This window comes from Lepisosteus oculatus, chromosome 10 (genome assembly GCF_040954835.1).
Source record: "Lepisosteus oculatus isolate fLepOcu1 chromosome 10, fLepOcu1.hap2, whole genome shotgun sequence".
NCBI classification, from domain to species: domain Eukaryota; kingdom Metazoa; phylum Chordata; class Actinopteri; order Semionotiformes; family Lepisosteidae; genus Lepisosteus; species Lepisosteus oculatus.
Genome location: NC_090705.1, coordinates 10,315,511 through 10,342,783, shown reverse-complemented (window position 1 = coordinate 10,342,783; position 27,273 = coordinate 10,315,511). Strand labels below are relative to the sequence as shown.

At 37.7% G+C, this 27,273-nt stretch overlaps 2 protein-coding genes across 3 annotated transcripts in view; one reads left to right on the top strand and one right to left on the bottom strand.

The window, feature by feature from the left end:
- The window catches only part of LOC107078705 (uncharacterized), a 34,955-nt gene extending 15,293 nt beyond the window's left edge, over positions 1–19,662 (top strand). The window contains exons 7-11 of the mRNA XM_069194894.1: positions 157–231; positions 11,163–11,301; positions 16,387–16,469; positions 17,220–17,316; positions 18,870–19,662. Of these exons, the coding sequence (XP_069050995.1) occupies positions 157–231; positions 11,163–11,301; positions 16,387–16,469; positions 17,220–17,316; positions 18,870–19,037 (562 nt within the window). The 3' untranslated portion in view covers positions 19,038–19,662. The remainder of the gene's footprint in view (positions 1–156; positions 232–11,162; positions 11,302–16,386; positions 16,470–17,219; positions 17,317–18,869) is intronic.
- Positions 19,663–19,774: 112 nt separating this feature from the next.
- zfpm2a (zinc finger protein, FOG family member 2a) overlaps positions 19,775–27,273 on the bottom strand; it is a 177,821-nt gene continuing 170,322 nt past the window's right edge. For both annotated transcript variants that reach the window (XM_069194893.1, XM_069194892.1), the window contains 3 exons: positions 24,733–24,939; positions 24,127–24,351; positions 19,775–23,256 (listed from right to left, as the gene is read on the bottom strand). In XM_069194893.1, the coding sequence (XP_069050994.1) occupies positions 20,780–23,256; positions 24,127–24,351; positions 24,733–24,939 (2,909 nt within the window). In that variant the 3' untranslated portion in view covers positions 19,775–20,779. The remainder of the gene's footprint in view (positions 23,257–24,126; positions 24,352–24,732; positions 24,940–27,273) is intronic.

Below are 27,273 nucleotides of genomic sequence, written 5' to 3'. Positions count from 1 at the left end.
GATAAAAAAAAAACATTGCTCCACACCCACACAGTCTAATTTATCTCTTGAACAGACAGGTGGGCTACATCATACATCTCATCCTTATTACTGTGTGGCTTATACAGCAGACAAGCTGGAGTGTGCAGTTTATCATGGCGTGTCGTCTTTCTGCAGTGAGGTTTCTGATCTCATTCTCATTGATCCAATCCCTGAGGGCATTTTCACTGAGGGCCTTTGGCAGGAGTACTGGTAAGTCGTAGCTAAGCTGTTGTCTGTGGCTTTCTAGACCCTTTCTTCCTGAAAAATTTCCTCTATGTGTCTTGAGGGGAAAAAAGTGCCATTTCGTCTGTTGTCATGGCATTTTAAAGAATTAATCTTGTTCCTTAACCTCCACTTTATCCCCCATCACGATGCGTTGTAATTGTGAGGTGTGTGTCATCGTTAACAAAAAAGACCCATTATTTTTCATAAGACTGCAGTTTGAATTCTTTAGTGCAGTAGGAGGTTTTTAATACATTAAAAACTTTAGCTAGTTTTAGTAGTAACTCTTCATGTTCAGATCCTGCTCATTTAAAGGTGTTATGGGGTAACCCACAAAAGGACTGCAATGGCTAGGGAGATGGCCCCCACCAGTACATTTCTAGATATAACTGTTCTGGTGGGTATTGTTTAATACTGTTGGAAATATGATTTGCTTTACTGGAAAGTGAGGATTTTTCACATGGGTCTTATCAGTAGAAAAGGGTCTGTCACAGAGATAGAGGGAGCAAGGAGATTTATTGTCAGGCTTCACTGTGAGAAACTTTTTTCATTACACAAAATGCGAATAAAGCCTGGACTGTTGATTTGACTTCTGTGTCAAAGTGGAGGTTTTATTTTTAAATGTACCTGAGCCAGTCATATTTTTTTTTTTAGCATCACCAGTTTTTTGCAGTTTACAATGAAACGTATGGTAAACTTCATTATCTGGTAGTGTAGTTAAGACCAAGAGCTGCATTCCTTTATGCAAAGGGTTGTGGGAGTATGGAACAAGCTACCCAGCCATTGTGTTGAAGTACATACAGTAGTTTGGCTGAAGAAACAGCTGGATGACATCTTGGAATTAATTAGCTATTAACCTCCAAATAGGCTAGATGGGCTGAATGGCTCTTATGTTCTTATGAGCTTAGTTATGTTTTAAGAAATTAAACAGAAACTGAAGAATTTATATGCATACATACACGTTAAATCTGTCTTTCAAGGAGTGGAATTTTTTTACTTTTTATGCACTTTCCATTCTGGTGCAGAGCTAATGGAGCAGAACTTAAGCTTTCTATGAATGGTGAGCGGGAGTTCATGAAATCCTGCTCTGCGCACAGTCATTACGTTAAAAAAAAAATCTGTCATTTTCTTTTCCTTAAAAATATGTTGTTCAGCATTCTTGAACTTTCTGTTGAGGATTTTGACAAGTCAGTAACTTTAGCAAATAAGTAGCCTTTTTTGCAATACATTGAGTATAAATTATTACAAGAAAACAGCAGTGTCTGACACTGTCAGGCTCATGTATATAATAGCTTACAGATTTGCACTTCAAACAGATTTTCATTCAACATGGCTGATTCTGAAAATTATTTTTGTTGCGTCTTACAAAATGAGTTTTTAGTGTCTTTAGGGAATATTTCACATGGATTTGAAAGTGGGTAGCTGCAAGGGCTTCAGGAATTTCTTACAACCTTAGAGCAGCTTCTCTTTTATTATAAATCACAAGAGAATGAAGCAAAAGATCATGCATACAATTAAAAAAACATATGGTGTAAGTGGTAAGGAAAAGATCCACTTAGGCTACATTATTGTGAGTATTCTCTCTGTTTCTGGGCTTATTAACTTCTTGGTAGTGCAGATTGGAAAACCTGGACGTTGGAATTTCTACCACAGTTGTGATGCACCTTAGTATTTACCAGGGTTATATACAAGTGAGGAACTGCACAGTAGTACAGTGGTTAGCATTGCTGCTTCACAGTGCTGGGGCTCAGGGTTCAGTCCCGAACCTGGGATGCTGTCTGTGTGGAGTTTGTACATTCCCCTCGTATTCATGTGGGTTTTCTCCTACAGTCCAAAGACATACTGGTAGTTTAACTGGCTTTTGGGAAAATTGGGCCCTTGTTATGAATGTGTGTATGTCCGTGTGTCTGCCCTGCAGTTCACTGGCATTCAGGGTGTACCCCACCTTGTGCCCGTTGCTTGCTGGGATATGCTTCGATAAAAAATTACCACGACCCTGTACTGGAAGAAGAAATTATAAAATGGATGGATATGCAAATGACATTGATTATACAGGTAGCGACATGAATCAATGTTTTGGCATTTGAGGGCAGAGCTCTTTATGACACATTGTGTCAAGAGATGGACAGTCACAGGTTATTGTTCTAAGTATTGTACTTTTTAACGATCATTACTTGGTAAGCTTTCAGTGCAGATGGTTGACTGATAGATGTTGAAAACGCACATAGCCACTGCCTATTCAGTTTTTTCATTGGAAAAAGCAAATTACAATTCTTGGGCTTTAAGGTAAAGATTACTAAGCATACAATGAGGCATCATGGTTGAGTGAAGCACCATTTGCAAGTGCTGCTTGTTATGTGTACCAGACCGCTTCTGGCCATTTCTACCTTTTTGTGAAGATGTGCAGAAGTGCATGATAAATATCTGCTGAAAGAATAAATCAATACATACATGGTACATTAAACCTAATTAAGGGAATACATTTAACTTGATATCAACAATACAGTATGTAGCTTTAGCATTCTTACGAAATTGCTCTCAAAAAGCACTGCAAAACATCAGTTGCACTAGTTTCTGATATTTTGTGCCAAAGCACATTTTTACATTATAGAGACTTGTTGCTTTGTTATTTGTCACTTTTTAACGAAACAGTTGCATTTTAATTTTTGAAGCCTACATTAGGAGATTTCTGTACGAGGAGAGTTTGTCGTGTGTTTTTGACTTCAGCCCCTAAACAAAACTTGATGAAACATAAGATTTAATTGTAAAAACCTGAACATGCTTCATGCATATTTCAAGTTAAGAAAATTAGCTTTCTTTGAATTACAGATGCAGAATATCTCTGACAACAAACATAAACAGGGTGATGTCTAGGAGCTTAGTTCTTTTTATCATTTAGGCTTGATTCAGCAGCTTGTTCTGATTGTTCAAGAGACAGATATTGATTACATGGGCGAGGATATGCAATGTAAAAACAGTAGGTTACACTTTTTGAAGAATTGCTTTTTAAGATGACAGGCTATTGTTTATTAATGAGATGTATACTACAGCTTGACAAATGCCTGGGTGCAAGGTGTTAAAAGTTCTCTGCACACTGTTGACATTTGAAAATCATTGACAGAAACTGTTATGCTTCTCTTTATGAAGTCCTTAGATTTAGAAGTGAATTGCAAGAATAAAGGCATTCTGTTTGTCAGATCTCAGCAGGGGAACAGCTGCAACAGAGTTTAAATCCTGATTGAATTATGAGTTTAGATATGGAAGGCAAGATGAGGCAGTGTTTCGACCACACATGTAATTTCATCACTTAAAAATTACATTTACGTGATGGTGCATGGCCATAACAGGAAAAAAAACTTGATTCCATCTGAGCAAATGTGTTTTTGTCTAATTACAAATAGAAAATAAAATGTCCATTTGTCTGTTATCAGAAAGTTGCCTAGTCCTTGTAAGGGAGGATTTCCAGCAATCCAAAGCCTATCCTGGAAATATTCAAAGCATATTGTGAAAAAGACAGTCCAGCACTGTACAGTTAATTTGCATTTTAATCACTGAGCAGTTAGGTGATTGAGTGTCTTGCAATAACACAATACTGATCTTAATTTTTGTTGTTTCATAAAAATGGCAGATGCTCTTTTCCTTAAATGAGGTTAAAATTGGCAGAATGAGTTTATAACAATCTGTAGTCATAGCGATTCAAAAAGAACGATTTTAAACAACACAAGAAAACCAAACGACACAACCACTTTGGACTAATGAAGACCTTTTTGGTTACTGTCTAATCGAGTCTTGTGAGAGAAGTTGCCTGGAGAATGGGATGTCTTTAGAGAATCAACATTAGTCCACTGAGACCAGGAAACGAGCTGTGTCAGGAACCAGGTATATCCCAGAAGGCTGTGGGTTATGGTTAAAGCCAAAGATAACCTTATTCATTGTATCTGTTTTGAATTCCATTGGCCTCAGCATGAGAAATTACAGGAGGAAATAACCTTTGCATCAAAATGACTGATATAGCACACTGACCGAAGCTTGCTGTCTGGATAATAATGAGACTCGGACGCTGTTCAGACACTCGGACACTGTTGCCAAAAGGAGAGCGTTATGCTGGCTTTTATATTGTTCATGCCAACTGGTGAGAATTTGGGAATGTGATGACAGAGTGAGGAAAGATAGCCTTGAGGGCAAACATGCTGGTACATGATACATCACTAAAATCTTTGAGTCAGCGATTTCCTGACTCCTGACAGGCAATTTGAAGATTGGAAGGTGCCAACTTTGTAGCACGGCAATGCAAAACTACACAGTACTGGGATTACAATGGCACAACGTCGCGGAAAGCAAGCTTTGTGGTCCTGGTGAGGCCAGCCTTTTGTTTGGATCAGAGTTTGATAAAATCAACCAGACAAAATAGCCAATTCCATTAACGGGATATTACCAACCAGATGGATGTGGTTGAAAATCTTAGAGTAATCTTTGGGGAGGCTCATTCGGTTGTTGCCTCAGTGCTGACTGGATTATGTTAGTGCTCAGCAAAGTTATACCAATATTGTTGTATACAATAGTACAATGTTTTGATTTTTTTCACTCTGCTTATCATCCATTTTCTTTAACTTTTTAAATGAATAAATTAATTCATGGCCTTTAAGTGTTGTTCCTTTAGTGCCTGAAGTACTGTACATGTCTGAATTTGATACGGTTGCATAGACTGAATTCCAGGGTAGCTGGACTCAGAAGTTTACCTTGTGCTTTGGTGCTGATGCACTGATCCCCAATCCAATCCCAAGCGGTCCAGGAGGGTGAGTTTCCAGATGTTTTTAAAGTCCCAGCACCTGAAGAGCTGGTTCAGGCCATTAAAAGCCCAGCTGGATCACGATCGACCACCCCTGCTTTTGTGTATTAGTACAAATGCACAAGGCTTTAAAAACGATTGCTGAAGCATGTGGGGAACCGGCTCACATAACTTCTTCTTCAACCCCATCAAAACATCAAAGACAGTTTTGAAATCCCTATGGATCATTATCCCAGACTTTCAATGTGGCATAACTGGTATTAAAAGAAGGCAAGACTTTGCAGTGCAACAAGAGTATGTCTGGATGCTCTAGTTTATCAAAGTGTCCCAGATGGAGCTGGTGCACTCCTAAAGCACATTTAGAGTGGAAGCTTGTTCACTGACCAAGCTCAGTTTTATTTAAAACATTTAAAAAATACATGAAAGGATGAAGGAGCTCTTCATCTATGACTAATCTAGTCTCATTAGTTTTGGAATTTCACAATCTTTCTTAACATGATTTTGTCCCAGGCGTTGTTATGCTATTTAGATAAATTCCTTTATACTTATCACAGGAAATTGTGGTCTGTATTATCAGTCAATTATTACCAATATTCAATGTTTTAGCATTATTATTTTAATAAAAATAGAGGTATTGTCATATATTGATGGAACTATACATTAAATTAAATGTATGTAATTTAAATGTACTAAACACGATGCTATTAATAATATTCACTGATATACGAGAGCCAAGGTCTTCAGTGATTCAAACTGCCCTGTGCACTAGCAGTGTGAGGATTTCTTTCTCTGTTTGCGGTGCTTGGTGGACACCCAGTGGTAGTGTGGAGATATGCAGTGTCTTTTTCTGGAAGTGTTTTTATTTTAATTATTGGGAATTTTTGAGTCGGGTTTGATCCTGGCTGTGTGATCATATTTTATGGGTACTTAGGACAAATGTTGTAAGGAAATACTACTGGGAATAGGGAACTAGCGATGGATACTTGTGTGGGGTAGGGGAAGTGTTATGATATTATATTTTTAGAAAAAAAAACAATTTGATCAAAAACAATCTTTAATTTTGAAGTAATTCAAAGTCTTGAGAACTGGAGATACTAAAGAAAGAAACTAAAGTCAGTGTTTGAATAATATGTATCTAAATAGTCTATGAATCTATTTCTACATTGTGTTTGTAATTGAACGTTGTAGCTGTGTGATGCATCCTTGAGCAGGTTTGTTTGTTTTGAAAACCACGCTGTTTGCATAACAGAGGATCTGCTGTAGACCCAACTGGAAATCCTTAGCCTCCTGCTTTTTAGAGTGCGATTGGACCAGTTGTCTGCCAGTTGGTCAGGTGACTGAGGATGGCAGGTCATTCCTCAAAGCCTTCTGGGTAATGTAGTTCTTCATCTTGTTTGAACCTGCCTTCCTCTCACAAGATGTTTTAGGGGAAAGAATGAATAGATTACTTTCTGGGAACCCAAGATAAGTGCTGCTATTTGCAAACCGTAAGGCCACAGCTAGCCCAAATGTGAAATTACAAAGTAAAGCCTGCTGCCTGTGACGTAGAAATCTTTACTGAATTGCACAGTCATAATAAAAGAAACAGCAGTTATCCGACCTGTACTAATCCATATTAAAAAATCCAACAGCGAAAATTCCATACCACAAACTCATTTCATCTCTTTGTTCATTTCGATATTGCAGTCCCCAGATTTTTTTTTTGAAATGGCGGACAAAGGAAATGTGTTTTGCTTAACAGGGTTCATCATATATTCTAGAATTATCAGTTGAATACATACCTCCACTCTTAACCATAGTTATGCACAGTCTTTTTCTCTGTTACACCTCACTTCCTTCACATAATATTCCCAGGCAGAATTGAAAATAAAATAGTGAATGTTTAGCACAAGAAATCTTTCATCTGTTTAAGTACTGCAGAAATAATGTGGCCCACATTCATGTAGGTTAAAATTAGTATTTTTAACCGAAATGGATTCTGAAATATTTATATGGGATGAGTCTTTTAAATGAGTTAATTGCAGGTTTTAGAACTGTAGCAACTTTAATTTGATTTTAGTACTTTAGAAATTCTAACTTCTATTAATAGTTCTGTGCTGTGACAAGCTTATTGCATTTATTGCTCTTATGGATATGATTACATTATATTTTTGTATTGGCACTCTTAGTATGCAGATTAAACAGTGCTTGAAATTAAGTGCAATCTGACCTTGGAGAACATGCAGCCTTGGAACCCAGTTATGAGAACAATTGATATAATGCTGTATAGTGATATTTTCTTCTGGGAGCCTTAAAGACACCACAACACTTTATTTTATGTTTCAGTGATTTGTCACCCTCCACCGTATACAGCCATTATCTCATGGATACTGTATATGGTACTGTGATAGTACAGTTCGTAACATACTAACCCCAGAGTCAGCTACTTTGCTAGGTACAATGCCTTGCAAATGTACTCAGACCTTTTTATAAGTTTTCAAATGTTGTCGGATTACAAAAAAATACTTACAAATAGTTTTCTAACTCAGATGCTCATACAGAAAATATTTACAGACAAAATTATATACTTGTCAGCAGATATCTTAAAGAAAGTCAAAAACTGAAATATGCTGCTTGCGTAAGTATTCAGACCCCATACATAAATATTTGGTGCAGCCACCTTTTTTTTCAGCAATAACAGCTTAAGGTCTCTTGAAGTCGGCGTCTACCGGATTTGCACAATAAGAGAGATATTTGCCCATTCCTCTTGGCAAAGTTTCTCTTAGCTCATTCAAGTTTCTTGGACCCTGCTTGTGGACCACAAATTTTTCAAATTGTACCACAGTTTCTCGATGGGGTTGATATCAGGACTGTGGCTGAGCCACTCAAGGATATTCACCTTTTTATTTTGAGCCTCTCCAATATTCCTTTGCCCTGTACTTGGGATCATCGTCCTGCTAAAATGTGAATATTCTCCCAAGTTTTCAGTTTTTTAGCACTGAGATGAGTTCCCTTGCATTATTTCCCTGTTCGTTTGCTCCATCCATTTGTTTCTTCAGTTCTAACAAGATTCTCTGTCTCTGCTGATAAAAAAGCATCTCCACACCATGATGCTGCCACTTCACTGTAGGGATATTGTTTCTCGGGGTATTCTTAGTTTTAAGCTTGGGTTACACATAGTGCTTTGAATTTTGGCCAAAAAGCTCTATCTTGGTCTCATCCGACCACAAAACCATTTCCCAAATCTTACCTGGATAACAACTAAGTGTGTGTGGTTAACTCCAGGTGGGCTTTGAGATGATTTGTTTTGAGTAACAGCTTCTTTCTTGCACCGTCCCATACAGGCCAGTGTTATGCAGAGCTCTTGACTGATGTGCCTTTACTCCACTCTCAGCCACTGAACTGAAGGTCTTTCAAAGTGTTTGTTGGCCTCTCAGTGGCTTCCCTCACAAGTCTCCTTCGTGTTTGGATGCTGAGTTTTGCAAGGCACTGTACGTTCTAAGGGAAGGTCTGGATAAGGACTGATTGGCATATTTATAGATTTATCAGAATTGCCTGTTTATTATTTCAGTTTTGAGAGTTCAGTAAACATAAAATGGTTCACATACTGAAACTTGCGTCTTAAATCCCCAAAAGATTAAAAGGGGGTTACTTAAACAAGTTTGTAAAATATAATTTTTAGTTAGAGCTCCCGAACAGGTGGCTGAAAATGTGTAATGAATGGACTGACATTTAAGGAATATCCATTTCAGCTTTCACAGTAGATTTGATAGTTCTCTGAATGTTGTTATTGGTCAAGCCAGGGGCTAAAGGGGGGTTTAAAGAGTTGATATTTGTCCAGAAATGAAGATTTCCCTCTAACCATGGAATGGGTTAAAGGAATAATAATGTAATCTGTGATCATATTGTTTTTATTAATAAAAATATTTATTTTTAAATAGTGTCTTGTTCAAGTAAGAAGGTAACTAAGTCACAGCATGAACTGTCAACTTGCAGATGAAGATTATAAAATATAAACCTAATTTTATTATTTGAATAATATATTGAGTTAACTGATGGATTTCAGTGTAAACAAAATGGAAAAGTGTAGTGTAGTACCTTGATAATGTTTATTTAAGTTTAAGTTACTTTTATATAAAAGGCTTTATGCTGTAGTTTTAATTTCAAAACATTTACTGAATTTTCAAGAGAAAGCAAACACTTAAAACAGGAAATTTAGACATTATGGGAAGGTTTTTTATGGGAATTGGCAACACGCATATCTTACAACTGTAATAAGCAATGATTTTTTAAACTGATTTTGAAAGCAGTTACTTTTTATTTTGTAACCCAGTATTGAAAAGCAATTGCTTACGCTTCTCTTTGGCTTGTGTTTCAAACAACGGGTGTCATGCATAAGAAATATACAAAATTTTCAGGTGAAATTGATAGTTTACTGATAATTTTTTTCAGAATTGGACCCCATTTAAGGCTTAGTCTAATAATGTCAAGTCAGTTATTTAGAAATGTTTGGCTTTTCCATTGGTTAGATCACGTAGTACTTCTCAGATATAACTTGGTGTATTCTGGATTCATCCTGAGCTCTTAGAAAGTTTCATAAAAAGTGTTGTTTTTTCCTGTATGTGTGACTATTGATTGAGGGCTGCAGGCTGAGACCAGCCAATTCATTGCACCATTGAGCTGAAACCAATTGGGAGTCCTGAGTTATAAAACCACAGCATTAATTTACTGCCCTCCATGCTTCCCGTCTCTGATTTGTTTAGCTGTGGAGGGGAGGGTTAGATTTTTTTTATTCATCACCGTTTCATTTCTGGATTGAGAATGGAAAAATCTCAAATTTGGGGAAGGACATTTACAACAGTACAGATCTAATCTATTGTTCGGAATTCCCATAATTATGGAGCGATACGTTTACGCACAGCAGTCTTTGTAGTAATAGGTCATATTTTTTAAAGTTCTCAATTGAATGCTTATTTTAAAACATCTGTCATTTTTGTTTAGTGTATTATGTAACTTGTCCCATTGTGTAGACCATTGAGTGCCATATCGTGAATTACTTTGGTTAGAAAAATTAAACAGAAATGATGAAGGTACTAAACTTATATATGAAGTCCATCCATCCATTTTTTTAACCCCTTTATCCAATATAGGGTCGCAGGGCAGTCAGCACCTATCCCAGCAGACAGTGGGAAGAGGCCATAATACACCCTGGACTGGAAGCCAGTCCATCGCAGGGCACACGTTCACACCAGATTTAATATTTAATATATATATATATTATAAACTCAACAGTTTATTAAAGACAAACTATATGCTATACTTGGCGTTAAGAGTTTTCTCACTACTGCACTAAAATATGTACCACTAAATAAAAAAATTGTTAACAACCGCTTTGGAAGTAATTTAAGGGAAGAAATGGGCCCCTCAAATTAGTAGCATTTGCAATGTCTGCTGCATACTGTATATTGGATTCTTCTTGTAAAGAGCAGGTCAGACCAACAGAATAACTAATTGATTTGAGGCTTGAGCCATTTCTTGAAATAATCCAGGTCATTGGCCTCTATAACATAGCCTGTTCCATCTTTGCAGAACCCTTTGTGTGAAAACCTTCTGCTTTCAGTATGTTCTCTTAAATCATACTATCTGTAAGTTTTCATTTGTGCCCTTTGGCTCGTGTTACACTGTCTGCAGACATCCACTGAGCTGACGCTCTCAGTGCCTTTGAGGAGTTTGAATCCGTGAAACAGGTCTCTTCTTAGTCTTCTGTATTCCACCATGAAAAGATTCAGATGTTCAGTTCTTTTGTCTGTCGGTTTATCACTTTCCTTGAAACTTAAGAATGTATTGTTTTGCTGTTCTCAGGACTGACTTGGCATTTTTTGACGGTACCAGAAGGTCACAGGTGCATAGAAAGTCACATACAGCCGGTATAGCTTGAGTCCTTCCTGCCCATCTTAAGGATTCCTTGTTGTTTTTGGCGTGTTACGATCTGCCTTTTTTTCTTGGTGGTGATGAGATATCTTTGATACTAATGGTGTACTCACAGATTATTTGTTATACTTTTTTAACTTTTAAACAAATCTCAACATAGAGCTACAAACTGACATATCTAAGCAATATTGAGCATCCATGTACGGCTTTATTTTTGTAGGTACAAAGATCTGGTTCCATCTCTTCAAGCAATGCAGTTTTCAGCAGCCATTGGCTTGAACAGAATATTCATTATTTTGGGATGGATGAAGCTCCCTATTAGAGGTGAAAACATTTCAGAGGATTTAATACAGCGACAGGTAAGTTTTTTTGATACAATGCTATCGGCTGTTAAAGAGAAGAAAATGATGATCATTAATAGATTTAAGCATGTGTTTATCTTGTCTGATAATTAGAGAAAGTAAGTTCTCATATGGCTTAGTTTTGCTTATAAATGTAAACCTTAGCTAATGAGTCATTTCTAAAAAGGGTGCACTTTGGGCATTTTATAAGTCTTAAAAAGTATAGGACTCTGCATATTACATTGGTTTACAATGAGCAAAAATAAAAAAAGCAATTCTGTATAACAAATGTATAGTGCCTTGCAAAAGTATTTAAACCCTTCATATGGTGCCCCATTTTATGAATTATATACTGTATACTGTATGCATTTTTTAAACTTTTTTTCAAGACTGAAAACATTGTTAATATTGAAGACTTCTAAGGGTAAGATTAGTTACAGTAAATGTAAGCAAAAACTAGAGAAAATATGTTCCCATCAGTCTTTACAATCTTCTAAGTCCCCACTGATGAGAAGCAGAATTACAACATAATGCTGCTTTGTTGTGAAATCATGTGGACCACTATTACTGTACATTGTCAGAGGCCACTCTAGTGCAACTAAATTAATTTAGGTTTGCCACATTAAAGGGTTTGTTTATCCATCCAAGTACAGCTTTTTCAATTTTACTTCATATTCATAATAATAACAGATCTCTTTACTGTACCTTACTATTTGTTTTTTTTTTGTTTTTTGGTATGAGTAAATTGTAAACAGTGTATAACAATGTGTAATGACAGAAAGCTTGAGAACAAAGTGAAAATGATGTCAGAATCTGAATATGTTTGCGAGGCACTGTATACGAAAAGAACCACTAGGTGGTGTTAGTGCCAGAATGTTAGATTCACACACGCGCATGTGGAGAAAGTATACAGACAAATCTGCAAGCCTGAAGCCCGTTCTTAGCACAGGATCTGTCTGAAATGGTGTCACTGGGTTGCCTTTGCAGTGATCCATCAGGTACAACCACCACATAATGTTAGTAAAAGGTCAGGTAACTGGACAGACCACAACCCTCTGGCAAGAAAGTCGCTTTTTTACTCTCATCAAATCAAATCAGTTTATTCATCAAATGCACAACAATACAGCGTGCAGCAGTAGTTGCTGGCAATGAAATGTCTGTATTGGACCGGGGCACGATTGCTGCGCTGCCTCAATCTTACCAGAACGCCTGCCCGTTTACCCCTCTTCCTGCGACGCCGTCTTCTTCCCAAGACAGGTACAGGTGAGACACCACAGTTCCGATAGTCGGCAGGAATTATTGGTGTATATTTAACTGTGCCAATATTCGATCTTATGTCTATAAGTGTTTGTCGGTCATATCTAATCACCGAGCAAACAGTATGTGCAGTTAGCAGTACGAAAAACAACAAAAAATAAAGAAATGGACAAGGACGAATGGGAGCTCACAGGACGGCAGCCCTGTTTATACTCATGAAATGATGGGATAGTTTTACATGCAAAGAACAAAGAATTTTGCTTTTCTTTTTTTAAATCACTCGCATTGCCAAATTTACAATATTCTGGGTGCTTTTCAGAAAAAAGGTTGTAACTGCAGGAAGATGAAATGTGGAGTTATTGTATTCTCATAGCTTTTGTAATGTACCTGTATTGTGGCCAGAGTTTTAAGTCTTCTTTGATTTAACATTGTTCTATATTCCCATTCCTGTCATTGATTTTAATGCATCTCAAATCATTTTCAAGACCTAAATGGAAAGTTTTTTATTTGATGTTTTTTATTATTTTTTTCATTGAATTCCTGAACAGGAATGTATTACTGAGAGTGTGATTCCATGCTCAGCACAGTTGGGTGCGTGTTTAAAGAGCCTGGCATGATTTTGGCACAGAGATCAATCTGCATAATAAGAAATGCCATTTCTTGATAGCAGTACTGTGCCAGTGAGAGTTGCTCGGAAACCAAAGATTTCTTAGTAGATCAGAATTTATATAACAATAACATCAATAAAATTAAGAAAAAAAAAACAATGTTTAGTCACTATGTTGTGTTGAACTTTGAGATGAAAATACAACATGGATCCTTAGGTTTTCATATTTGTATTTGATGAAGCATTGCAATTTAGTATGGATTATTCATTTAATTTTCTAGACAAATATCCACACTATCAATAATCCAGTAGCTGTATTAACTAAAGTCTAAATAATTTTTATGCGGTTTTTAATTTATTGTTTGATCTTAAGTTGACTTGACCTAACGCATAGAGTGATAGAGGTTCCTAGTAAAGTCTTGTGTTGCTGATGCTATTCAGCAGTGACATAGTGACATAGGTGGTTTCTGGTTACTAACTGTACAGCACTATTATCAACTTAGAGGCCAGAACACTGTGTGACTATTGGGTCAGCACCAGGGCTGCGAGGCTGAGCTTTAGCAGTGTGAGCTCTGCTAATCAATCATCAATCAAGATGACATTAACCTGAAAATAACAGCCCAGGTAAGGGCTGCAATATTATTTCCACACCCTCTCCTGTTGTTTTGAAAGGCAACTTTGTTTTCTTGATGTCTCCGATACACTGTATGGCACCTTACAACGTAACAACCTTCCCTAATTATCTCTTACTGGGACTCTACATCATTTTCATACTGTCACCCAACCTTTAACCCAATTTATGCAGAAAGCAGTGCTCTGCCCTTGTCTGAAATGCCAGTCGCGAGACGGCGACAAGTGGGCCTGGAGCTGCCGATGTGCTGTTGATCGGCACTGGTCTTTAATGAGTTGACATAAGTCTGTTCAGCAGCAGTAGGGGCTGGCAGAAGTCAGTCATATCAATGAGACTGGATAATGGCATGAATGTGACACTCCAGTGTAACGAGTGAGCAGGCACTACTGGGATGACCCGCATCCAGCTCCTCATTATTTTGAATACCAAAATTGCTAAAATACACAGTATGCATATGAAAACTGTTTAGTAGTTTTGTCTCTTCATTTTCGTTTACCTTTTTATATTGCTAATGAGCGTCATCAGCAAATAATGCCGGCTGTGCGCCGAGAGATTTATTATTCAAAGAAACTTGATGAGAAAAACCAGACGCAAATTAAGTCATTTCCATCTTACTGAGCATCCGCTTCATAGGAGAAATGCTTTTGCATGGTTAGTTTTGCACTTAGTTGTGGGGAGCTCAACAGTCACTCAGCACAAAAAAGCAATCAAATAGCTCTTAATGAATACATGGTCCTTTTATGTGATGATGAGAAGGTTTGTGGCCCTTGAAATTCTTTTTGACATTTTAATTTGACTAGTCAGTTGCTTCATGTTGTACATTATTCATACCTACTATTCCACTTAAGCCTGATTATTAATTAACTGTGTAAACCATGTGCTGGCTTTGAGTACCTCTGTTTTGGGAAGGTGGAGGCAGAAGGAATATACAGGTTTTCATTTGCAATTCCCGTGACAACTGGGGGAAAGCTGAAAAGTCACTTCTTTCAATGTCACTTCCACCTGTATTTGTATACAAGATTATGATAATTGAGTGAGACTGACTTTCTTTTTTTTGTCACATAGAGTATAGGAGGCTGAAAATTAGCTCAGGCTATAAAGTCTCTATCTGTTCGGCGTAGATGACTGCTGCAGGTTAAAGCTGAAACTGTTCATTAAAAATCCCCTTTTTTTGTTCGTACTTTTTGATGGTGATAGAGATGAGGGACTTATTTCGGCTTTTGAAATATTACAGTTGTTGCTAGGGAGATAAGTACATCAAGTAGGGCATTGTGCTTGAATTCTCAAGGGAAGAAAAAGGTTTGAAGACAGACCAGAGAAGGTTATAGCACAGACTCAGTCATAGTAAAAAAAAAAAAGTTCTCCTTTTTTCTCAAGGTCACATATTCACACCACCCAGTTTGACTAATTACAGGGTTTGTTTGCGAGTAAACAATGGTTTTTGCTTTGTTAAAGTGGAAATATAAATCAAAGGTCACACTTTTTATAAATTTAATTTGATATTCTTGCATATAGCAAAGCAAAAAAAGATTTTTAATGAAGAGAGTGGAGAGGGAAATTATTATTTAGTCATTTTTTTATTCTTAGTATGTTTATTAATCTTAGTACGTTTTATGTCCTTTGTGTAAGACATATTTATCGTGTGTGGAAAATTGTAAGTAGAAATCACTTATTCACTTCAGAAATTAATAAGTTTGTAGATGCATTTCAATGAAACTATTCCAGACATGAAGGCAGTTTAGCATTTCCTGCGAGCTGGTGGCTTTGTCCATTGGGAAACATACAGTTCAGATCCCATCCATGTGGTGCTTAAGTTAGACAGACCAGTGATGCCAGTGATTCTGTAAAAATGGCCAAAAACAAATTTGTAAAAAAAAACGGGCAATTTCTATCATAAGCGGCTAGCTGTTCATGATTTGTAGGTTGGAAAACAGAATTGGTATTGCATTTCGCCAGATGTATGAAAACATGACTACATTAGACCTTTAGATAGCTCTGGCATCAAGCACAGTTTTCTGTTTTTGCTGCTGTTTTTGAACCTGCTGATAAGTGGAATTTAACTTTAATTGCTGTCTTGGTTTGCATTTCTATATCATAGCTGGCCATGGTGATTTGCCCATGACATGGTACTTGCAGAGTCAGATGCAGGTTGACACAACATGTTATTCAAGCCTCCAGCTGGCAATGTTTGACTCACAGTAGTTTTTGTTTTGACTCTATGTGCTGCTACTGTACAGTTGTCTGTGCTAAATGCACCCGAATGCACTCAAATGTACCCAAAGTAATCTTGACCTCTCTGTCCTGATGAACCTTATAAACCATGCTATCTTGTCCCTTCTTTGACATACAAGCTGGCTTTTTGCAATATATAAACATTATTGGGTAACCCTTTCCATGCCTGTTGTGCTGGAGAGATCTCTTGTTCAACATAGAGGCACAATCCACTTGGATAAACAGGTAACAGGTAAATTGAAATTGAGGTTTTTACTTAAACAGTATGACCATATGTGACAGAAATGTACTTTGATTTTTTAAATACATTGTATACCCTAAAAGTCTTACCTGTCTCTTTTGATCATTAAGTTCTTTCATGTTTTGTTTCCTGTAGAAATATCTACTCAGCAACCCAGCTCACCAGAGCAGCTCAGTAGACGAACACTTCTTCCTTAATGAGAGTGTGTCTCAGGTTAGGTAAGAACGCCTCAGTCATAATCCTGAAAGTGTACTAAAAAGCCACACAGAGGTTTGTGGACCTGATGTCATCCAGCTATGTGATAGATTTCCACCTTGAAGACTGTATTCTAATCAACCAAACTCAAAAGAAGGACTAAGATTTTTTTTTTCTGATTCTAAAATTTGCAGGAAATTTTCACAATAACAAAATAATAAGTACTTCCATATTTTTGTCTGCTTTAATCATGTTGGATTAAAACCATTGTCATCCCTGAAATGTGTAGTACTAGAATTGTGAATAATGAACGGCAATTCTATAATTAAGAAGTACCATAGTGTTTGTGTGGACGTTGAAAGATTATTAGTAACAAAACAGACTTGAGTCCATTTGTATTAGACTTTTTTAGAGCACGAGTGATCTGATTAAGTATTAACAGTCCATTTTTGGACAGTTGTGTGATGCTTAGTATAATTCTTATTGAAATATTTCGTTAGTCTAGTCAGCAAATCACTGACTATATTATATAAATAATATATATATATACTGTAGTAATATTAGTAATAGTTCATAAATATATATGAACAAAAACATATATTTTGAATTTAATGTAGAAGTTCCAAGACAGTAAATAAGTAAGTTAAAAAAGATCATTCTTTTTCTAATTGCAAAGTGTTTATCTCTGCTCTGTGAGGTATGATCTCTGAAGTCATTGATACAAAACAAAACTTGTAGACCAGAACTCAGAATGTAACATTTTTTCCCTTCAGGGAAATTTCACAATACAAACCGCTCTCCGGCAGGACGTCTGTATGTGCGATAACTGGTGATTATTTTGATGAATTACTCCCAGCCCATCTGAATCAAGTAAGTCTTTTCGTTCACAGTACTGGCGATGACAGATGTGTAGCCTAAACTGGAAGTGAAGATGAATCACAATCCAAACTTAAATATGCATCACGTTAATGTAGGTGGTCAAAGTACAATATGTGTATTGTTAGAAAAAAGCAATCTTTCGGAATTTCACAACCTAGAAAACAATGCTACTGTGGTGCAATAATGTGGTGAACACAAAGTTTCTGAGCATGGTCATTTTATTTGATTAGATTTTAGTATATCGACTGCAATGGAATGAAGATCTAAAGCTGTTGACAAGTTTAACATACTGTTTAAGTGATTTTAGGTAGTGGAGAGAAAGGAAAAGGGAGGTTGTCCTGTAGATCTCCATTACGGTAGTTTTTTCTGTTGAATGAGTTACCTTTGATACTTAACCATACACAGACTCCTTCTCTTATTCCTGAACATGTCTAATGAATAATTTTGTTGAGCCGGGTAAGCAGTGATCTGGCAAGACGATTAGAAAACTAATATTCTAATGAATTATTTAATATACTGGAGTCAGAAAATATAACAATTTTGTGAAACCCAGTTCATAGTACATTATATATTTTAACTAATGCTTTATGTAAAAAGGCATGCAGGTTGCCAGTCTCTTTAGTTTTCTTCATTTTCCACAAAGAGTGTGTGCAGCACACCCAGAAACACTGTTCAACACACATTAACTTCCACTGCTCTTTCTTGGGTGATTTTGCCCTCTGCACTATTTTGCAGCATATCATTTAAAAATAAAATGTAAAAAACTGAATAAGAAACATTTGCCTCTCTGTATTGGCTCAATCAGCTGCTGTTAAAGACTTTCAGGTGTGAGTAACCTAAACTTGATTATATTTTGCTTTATTGGGCACACATATAATTTCAGTCCAAACAGTACAAAACTGTCGACTATGAAAAATACTGATGCATGCACTACAGCAAAAATGCTTTTAATACAGAGCCCCAGTGTTCTGCCTGTGGTATTATTTTATGCCTGTCATTGAAATGGGGTTAAGGGTGGACAATTGCTCAAATGTAGGTGCTTATTTAGTAGAATTCTGAATGTACTTTTATATATACCTCTGTTAGTTTTTTTTTTACTAGATTGCACAGGTCCCGTGCTATGATAAAATGCAGTGCTGGTAACTTGGTATTTGTGGTGCAGTAACGTACTTGTTTGCCCTTTTGAGTTTTTCTGCTGTTTTGGTTAGTGTCTTCAGTGTGGTAATGTGTATTCAGCCTATAATTCTGCATGTAAAAGCCTCTTGTCTGTTAACTCTCTGTATGAAAGAAGAAGTAAGGTAAGAACTAACTGGGTGTTTCAGCATCCATCTTCATCAGTATTAATAACTGCTCTTGAGAGCAAAACTGAGACATTGCTTTTATGACAAACCAAATCGTTCATCTTTTTACTGGACATTCTCTGCCAGCTGTCCAGACGTTTAGCTGCAGTTTGGTCATTGGAAAATAAAACAGCCTTTGTGCTCCAGATTGTATTTTGTTTTCCATTGTACTACCTTAATACTTATTTTTCTTTTTTATCTCAGGCTATAGCTAAGTTTCAGAAACAACTTTTGGCAGAGACTTACCCCCATGCGAAACACATTCATATCCCAGGGGCAGACCGGAAGATGATCTACAGAAAACCCTCTGAAGTAACAAAACATTTAGTAAAAATTGTAAAACAAAGAAAGCCTACACAGGAGAGTCAATAATAATAATACTGCTTTTTTAAAATGTGAATTACCTCTGTAGTTCGAGGCCAAACAAATCAGAGAAGCTTGTGGAATATACAGATATAGTATATGTGTTTATACATATGTACCAGATTCTGTTGTTTTGTGTAGTCTGAAAACAAATGTGGAAAATTTCAGTTGCTACTTATTTTTGGTAAATTCACTTTTTTAACTGTTCTAACAGAAGACAGTACTGTTATTTTTATTCGGGTGCATGTGGAGAATAAATGGTTCCTTTTACAGCAGTCAAGTTTATTTAATTCCGAAGTTTGAAAACTTCTCCAAACAACTTTCATTACAGGTGACAAAATGTGGATATATTGGCTTTTTGATGTTTTCTTTTGCTTTGGCTGGAGCAACTCAGCTGGCATGATAGGGGTTTAAGCATATTCTCTCCACAACAACTTTGCTCAGTCAGACAAAATGCTAAATGTAGGTGAAAGACACTCAACTCAAAACATCTTTTGTCCACAGTTCAAATAAAATTGGTAGTTATAATAGGTATAATCTATTTGAATTTGAATGTGTTCACCAAATATTTCTTGTGCAGTTTCATGTGGGGTTTGTGTTCTGTAAAAGCAAAAAATAAAGTTTAAAAGAACCACACCCTCTATTTTTTCACAGACTTAAAACATTTTGTAATAAAATCACAGAAAACAGATCTGCAGTAAGAGATTTGTGTCTTGGAGATAAAAAAAAATGAATCGCTACAATAGTTTATCCTGAGGATTGTTGTTTAATTATGACACCACATCAAAATAAAAATTTCCAACAGTTCTGGAATTTTATTCCATCCATATACATGCATAGCAACAACGTTGTTAAGATTTTTTTTTTTCATTATTAGGACATTGGAATGATCATGTTACATTAGTGTTCCCCATCCCATCCCCTCCTTGTTTAGCAACATCAATAAACAATTCTTTTAAGAATTTCTTTTTCATGGGATACAAATAAAAGCTTGAGAAACCACCCTTTTGTAATACTGCTTTCAGTAGTTTTTTTTCTTTTAGAAAGTATTGCGTCGAGAGCAAAGTTTTAAAAAGGGAGACCAAAAGGCATCAGCAAACAAAAATACAAGTACTATACAAGAACGCCGCCATCCTCATTAGAACATACATTTCTGAGTTTTAAGTAAAAAGACAAGGACAAACAGCTACATACATATGCAAAGCCGAGTGACCAGTGTATATGCTGAAATATAAGATGCAGGATTGTGCCTGGTTATCACCCAAATCAGTGGCTTAAGGCAAGAAGTCATATAAATTGTAGCTGCAAATTATATTTATGCATATACAAAAATCTGTAACAGCAAATAAGATAGAAATACACAAGTGCTTTTGTAGCTATTTTGTCTAAAATGCATTTCTTCTGTATTCTGTGTCTATTGTATCATTGAGTCTACATTACAATGTAAACAATGTGTGCTACACAAGAATGACTATACAATAACATTACAAACAACTCTGATATAAATTTATTTCATTTAAATTAAGTTCACTACTCCTATTAATACTGATTGTAAAATAAATAAAAGTAGGTGAAAGTGGCACCAATATTACACTTGATTTTTACCAATGATTTGCATTTAAGTCTTAAAATAAGGAAAGAAGAAGAAGCGTCTCTTGATTGTCCACAAGCAGCATATAAAACTGCATGATGCACTATTCCAAACACAGCTGGGTACCCCACCCCGAAAAAATAAAACTCAAGGTAAAACTTCATTTCACATGTTCTGCTGCATGTGAGGAGCAGTAGAACTTCTTGTGAGTTATAAAGTTCGACAGATTGTTAAACTGAATATCACAGAGGCGGCAGTATTTCCCACTACCAGCAGCTTGAGTGGATCCATTTACACCTTTCGTGATGGAGGGCAACACCTCCTCTGGCGCGGATTTAACGGAAGGCGACACATTTTCGTTTGCATCCGCTGGATTTTCTGAAACCCATGTTGGAGAAGGGTGACTGTCGGGTTGCTGGGAGTTGTGGGGGAGGTTTTCCTGCTGCACGGTAACGGGGCCTGATCTATCCTCTGGTTTATGTCCACCATTAACTATTACCATGCCTCTGTTTTTAGGCAACAGGGGCAGAGGCTCTTTGTTCGGATGAGGGCAACCATTTGGCGCCGGCTGCTCTTTTACAGTGTCAGTTCCTCCGTTTGTGCTCTGATCCTGCTCGCTTGTTTCACTCTGCATGACCAGACTGCTAGCAATGTAGTCAGTCGGTTTTATCCCATAGTATGGTGATATTTGCTCAGCCCCTTTGACTTTCTTTATTGCTCCGGGATAAAGGCAATGTGGCAGAAACAAATTCTTGTTCTCTTCTTTAGCTGAAATAAGCTGACCCTCACTGAAAGCTTTGAGTCCTGGCAAGGTCCCCAGATGTGATGAGAACACACTACCATTCTGTGCAATTAGCTTGGCACTTCCATTCTTATCACATTTTACTGGGCTTTTGTCAAAGCTGTCGTCAGGATTATTGCCTTCGCTTTTTACGTCTGGGAACATTGTTTGGTCCAGGTTGCTGATCTCGTTGTGCTGGGGAGCTGTAACAGGGCAAAAGTTCTGTTTATGTGCTAGGTAATTCTCCACTTTATTAAAACTGATCTTGCACACTGTACATTCGTGGTAGTCCAGAAGTCTTTTTGGGGAATTGCATGACTTTTCTGAATGAGGAGAACATTTTTTGCTGAGATCTATGGGGGCATCCAGCTCCTGGTTGTCTAGCGTATTGCATTTGGGCGCCAGAACTGCTTTTGTGACAGTGAGGGAAGCCTCCAGATGTTTCGGAACCATTCCCGGAAACACGTCACATCTGGGATGGAATCGGTCGCTTAGATTCTCGGCTACTTCTTGGGAGGTGCAAGGGCTTCCCAGCGATGTCACGCTAAGGAAACCTGGCTGCCCAAGCTGCTGCCTTTGCTCTTGATCCGGGAGACACATTTCGTACATCTTTCTACGCTTGCGAGTTCGCATTGTTCTCTGCATTGCAGGCACTTTGTTTGTAGACATGCGCTTCATTGGAGGATCGTGACGAGTAGCACAGTAATACTGTTTGTGGACCACGTAGGTTTCATGACGGCTGAAGGTTATGTTGCATGCCTCGCACGTTGTCTTGTTTGGGTCGTTTTCATTGTCTCCTAGAGATGTGCTCGGGCTCTTCACATCCGCTTGCTTCCCGTTGAGCCTCTCGTCGTTTCCAGTAGGAGTTGAAACCTTTTTTACTTGCCCCGGAAGTTCCTTATCAGGCGCTTTGCCACTGGAGTTGATCAGATCCAACACCGACGAATTCAAGCAGGCAGACTGAATGAGATGGCTGTCAGGATCAGAAGGGTGGCAGACGGTGTTGAGTAGGCTGACAGAACTGTGACCACTGTTGGGACTTACGGCCTCTGTCACCTTTTCTGAGACGGCAGAGAAATCGGGCGACTTGGCCATGTGTTGCCAGCGGCTATTGCAATAATGCTTTTTATGTACTAGGTAATTGTCCAGGTTGTTAAAAGTGATATTGCATTCAAAACAGGTAGCCCCCTTTGGCATTAGGGGGCTATAAATCACCGGGGGGTAGCTGCTCCCTCCATGTCGTAATCTGCGATGGACCAATTCTGACATTTTAGCTAGTATCTCAGAGGCTTGAGGAACAACTGAAATATCCTGTGAGAAAGCAAACTGAGACAGGAATGGTCCCATGGGAAACGTAGGCCCCATGTTGGGCTGGACTGGTGACGAAGCGAGCCTCGGGCTCGACGGCTCGGACTTTATTCTCGTGTACGAAAAATTCACCTTATTCCCAGGGTGTGCCTCACCCTTCTGGGAAGACAGCATGGGTTTCTTCTCTGTCTTCTCCAGTTCCACGTCAGAGTTGATATCCTTGCCGTGTGCGCTTTTGGGACTCTGGAGGACATCCTTCCTGTTCACCAGCTCTGCTCGCGCCTGCTGCAGGTTTTCCTCATTGCCCCGGGGGGAGTGCTCGCTGTCGCTCTCTCTGTGAAGTTTGCTGCCATGCCCATGTAGTTCCTGATGCTGCAAGAGTTCCCTGTGGTTTTGGAAGCTGATATGGCAGTGATTGCATCTGAAGGCAGCCTGTGACAGGTGAGAGAGGATGTGGTGTTGGAATGTAATAAGAGAGTCTGCTGTGTAGTTACAGATTGTGCATTTCAAGCTGGTGCCAGGAGGGAGAGTCTCTTCCATTTTGACACCTGTGAACAAGATAAAAAGGAAACTTTTCAGCTGTATTGCCGTTGCTTTTGCTGAATGGGGAGAGCAGCATGATCCATCTCAGAATGGATACCTTGGGACAATGGTAGGTCTTTAAAAACCACGCTATATTACACAACAAACTGTCAAGTGAAGAGCCTGTCAGCAGGATCAGGACATGTTTCATGCTGTACAGATAAATCTAGAGACAACTTAGTACGAGGTGCTCAGATGATGTTGGTTAGTAATGTGTCATTGGAACAAACCATCACTCGTTTGGTACCTGATTCCACAGGCCTAACAATGGAAGCTGTCCTCTGTAGAGTCAAGAAATGCAGAAAACAACGTGGTTTTAAAAAGAGGACTTTTTGTTTTTCTTTGCCTTATGGCCTGTCACAATAAGCCTTCACATTGGCGGGACAGAACTGGGACAACTGTACTTTTACCTCAGTTATCTGACATGCTCATGTAGATGTTTAGAATGAGGTTTCTTGTTTAAGCTTAAAAAGGCAAATGATTAGGCTTTGTAAAGGCTATTAATATTTTACCCTCTAATTTACCCTGTAGCTCATATTAGGAATTTTAAACTACATTACTTCTTTTACTTTCATCTGCTTAAATATACATTACTTAGCTATAAAATTAAGCCATGACTAACTTGCCTAGAGGAGTCTCCCTTCCTGAATTTATTCTAAAACTCTACCATTTAGTTTATAGTGTTAATTTGTTAATTATGATGCACTGCAATAAAATCTTCTTTTTTTTTTTTCTCCTAGCAACCTGACTTCTACATGCATTTTTGAATTTGCTGAATTTGGGCAAGTCTCTTCAGCAGAGATAAGCCAAGTTGAGTTTTAAGGTGCTTCACTCACTGCTGTGGGTGGTCAGGTGCATTTCCAGAGCCCGTGCTCCAGAGAAGCTCTTGCTGCACTGGGGGAAGGGGCAGACGCTGGGGGTGTGATGGGGGCTGGTGTCGTTTTCCTCCATCGCCGTCTCCGGCTCCCTCTGTCTTCCGCTGCAGTAGTACATCAGATGGGCCTGCAGATTCCGCTCGCTTCTGTACCAGATCCCACAGGCCTTGCAGGGGAAGATGTCCTCTGCGGAGTCAACAAGTGCAGAAAACACCAGGCAGTTTTAAAAAGGGGGAACGTTTTGTATTTCTCCAATCTATGGCCTGTCACAACAAGCCTTAACACTGGAAGAGAGGATCTGGGGGTCACTATACTGTGCCATTTCAAATATCTCACCTCATGAAAATGTTTAGAATGAGCTTTTATACCCAATCTGAAAGCACATACAGTAACTGCGCTTGGTATTGGTGAGGACAGAAGTGCCGCAGTATAGGTAATGTAGTGTACTGTCTTCGAATCCTTAAAGGTTTTGGCTTCTTGGTTCTCAAAAGCAACCCTGGTTTTGTTCGTTGTGTAAGTATAAACTGTAAATGACTCCCATTCCGTGGTTCAGCTTATGATACTTACTGTTAACAATGGCAGTAGGCAGTATTGATGCCATGGCAGCCTGTTGAGGAAGCAGCTGTATGGTGTCCAAGAGGCGGGCTGGGTACATTCCTTCAGTCAGAGACATGTGACTGACAGCTTGGAGCCTAGAGTCGAAATCTACAGCGAATGCTACCAGCTCTTCGCCTTCCACAATATTTTTGGTTGTGGTACACCAAAGCTGGCCACCTAGGAAAAAAATCATTTTGAGAATTTAATGAATCATAAAGAGAACAATTTATAAAAGAGAACAATTTATAGTGAATATTTGTAGACCAGTATATCAGATAAAGGTCCAATAATGGCCAAGTGACAGTTCTCAATTTGCCAAGAACCCAATGATTGATGTCTTCAATTCACGTACTGTAAGCACACAAAACTATATTGACGTTGCTATTGTGTAAAATACAAAAAAAAATCAGACTGAGAAATATTATTATGACTTATACACAAGTGTTTACATAGCGGCAGTCTCTGTAAAACTGAAAGGCTTTGTGTTACAAAGAGCAATGTTAAGATTTTCATTTTCTACATTTTGAATACGACCAGCTTTGTTTGATTTTCTTGCAGGGAAAGTCAACTTTCTTGCACCTGGTTTCTTATTTTTTGTGTGCTGTGTTTTGGCAGAATGACCCTGATTAATAGTGGCCAGGGTGTTTTGAGGGTAAGGTTAGCTGCACAGTTCAGTTTTTTTTCCAGTACATGCACTGTTTAAAAACGGCCGTAGAGATAACATTAAATCTCCAGGTTTATATCCTTCCTACAGAGATACTATCTAAGGCGTTACAGCATATGTTGAACAAAGGACAGAAAAATATTATAAATGCTGAAGGTCAATTTTTTTCTGGAAATAAACAACCCAGTTATCCTGAAATGGTGAAAGACAATTTTTTATATACAGTATATGTACAAAGTCAAGTTTTTATGCCTTTTTATGTTCTATGAAACTGCTAAAAGTTGAACTAATACAGTATGAAGCCTGAAGCCCAACTAACACAAAAAAGAGAAATGCATTGCGGTACATATTAAACAGGTTTGAGAAACAGAATCTCTTTGGCTAGGAAAGCATTACAACTACCATCTAATATAAACATACAGTATGCAGGCCTTTTATATGTATTATTATTAGTATACTGTAAGTACTAGGTTTATTCCATGCTGAAAAAAAGAAGAAAGAGAACACAACGTTTCGGCCGTGGAGCCTTCTTCAGGTGTGAGCTTTTCCATACTGTAAGTACTCTTCATTATTAAAATACACACTGCTTTTCAGCCACACAATTCCAGCTCAGTTTTAAATAAAATCTTAGTAAAAATGCTGCATCTCCTCAGCATTACAGTCATTTACAATACTTTATAAGAAAACAAGTCTCAATTGATCAATTATAACCTCCAACCTAATATTCGATTTTATTGATACACTTACTGTAAAACAAACACTTTTGTTTCCAGGCTGGGCTCTGTAATTTTGGAATTCTGCCTAAGCTCACATGAAGTTCTTTAAGGTCACATTGGCTAACAGGGTGCTCATTGTAAAGTTAAATGTGAAGGAAGGCTGTGCTGTACATGATGTTCAAAATCTGTCTCTCCAGTCTGAGGTGTTAATAGAATTAACCAACCTAGTGACACATGGTGGTGAGAAAGATTGTCCATGATAATATGCTACACGTGAATGAAGGGTAAAATCACCTAAATAAATCATTTAAATACTGGGCAAAAATAAGAAATCTGGAAATTCAAAGTGTAGTGTACAGCATTAGGATATTCTTTATTTGTTCTGTTTTTCAGAAGCTTGAACTCAATGGGCAAGACATTTTCAAAGACCTCAACCTTTTCTTTCTTAAAATAAAAGGTTTAGAAAGGTGGAAAAGTTAATGTCTGAATGTCTGTGTTCTTTTTTTAAATTTAAGTTCAGTATATCAACCAATGTCATTGGTTTCTGCAGACGTCACAACAGGGATTTGTTAGTAAGTCTTGCATTTTATTTAATTGTAGTGTTTTGGACTAAATATTCTGCTACAGTCTTCAGAACATATTCATTAAGGAGAGAGAAGAGAAGGTTTTAGCTTAGATAATGTTTATCTCTGTGCATGACAGGCTTTTCAACTGCACTTCATTTTCTATTGAAGAGATTAAAGTTTTTAATATGACTATTTACAAAAATCTGGCTGGAGAGATAACAACAAACTATGATACGCTAGCACTAAATGGCAGAATTAGGACATTGTTTTAGAGAAAAGCTGGACAATTAATTAAACCGCTCTGCTAGCTTTCAAAGATGTGCAAACACTATGTCAGTACAGTACTCAAGTGAGAATGGCCCTCTAACTTCAGCCTGAGTTCGTTTTTAAATAAGGGAAGTAGTGTGTCTGAGACAGTAATTAGTAAAAGGTAGGACTAGAAGGAAGTCTCAAAATAAATGCTCAGCTTCCCTACCAGAAGTTGGAAATGCTGCCATTTGGAGGTTAAAAACTCTTGCAGTGAGCCCATGATAGCAGACTGTTATGTTTACAAAACAATGATGTT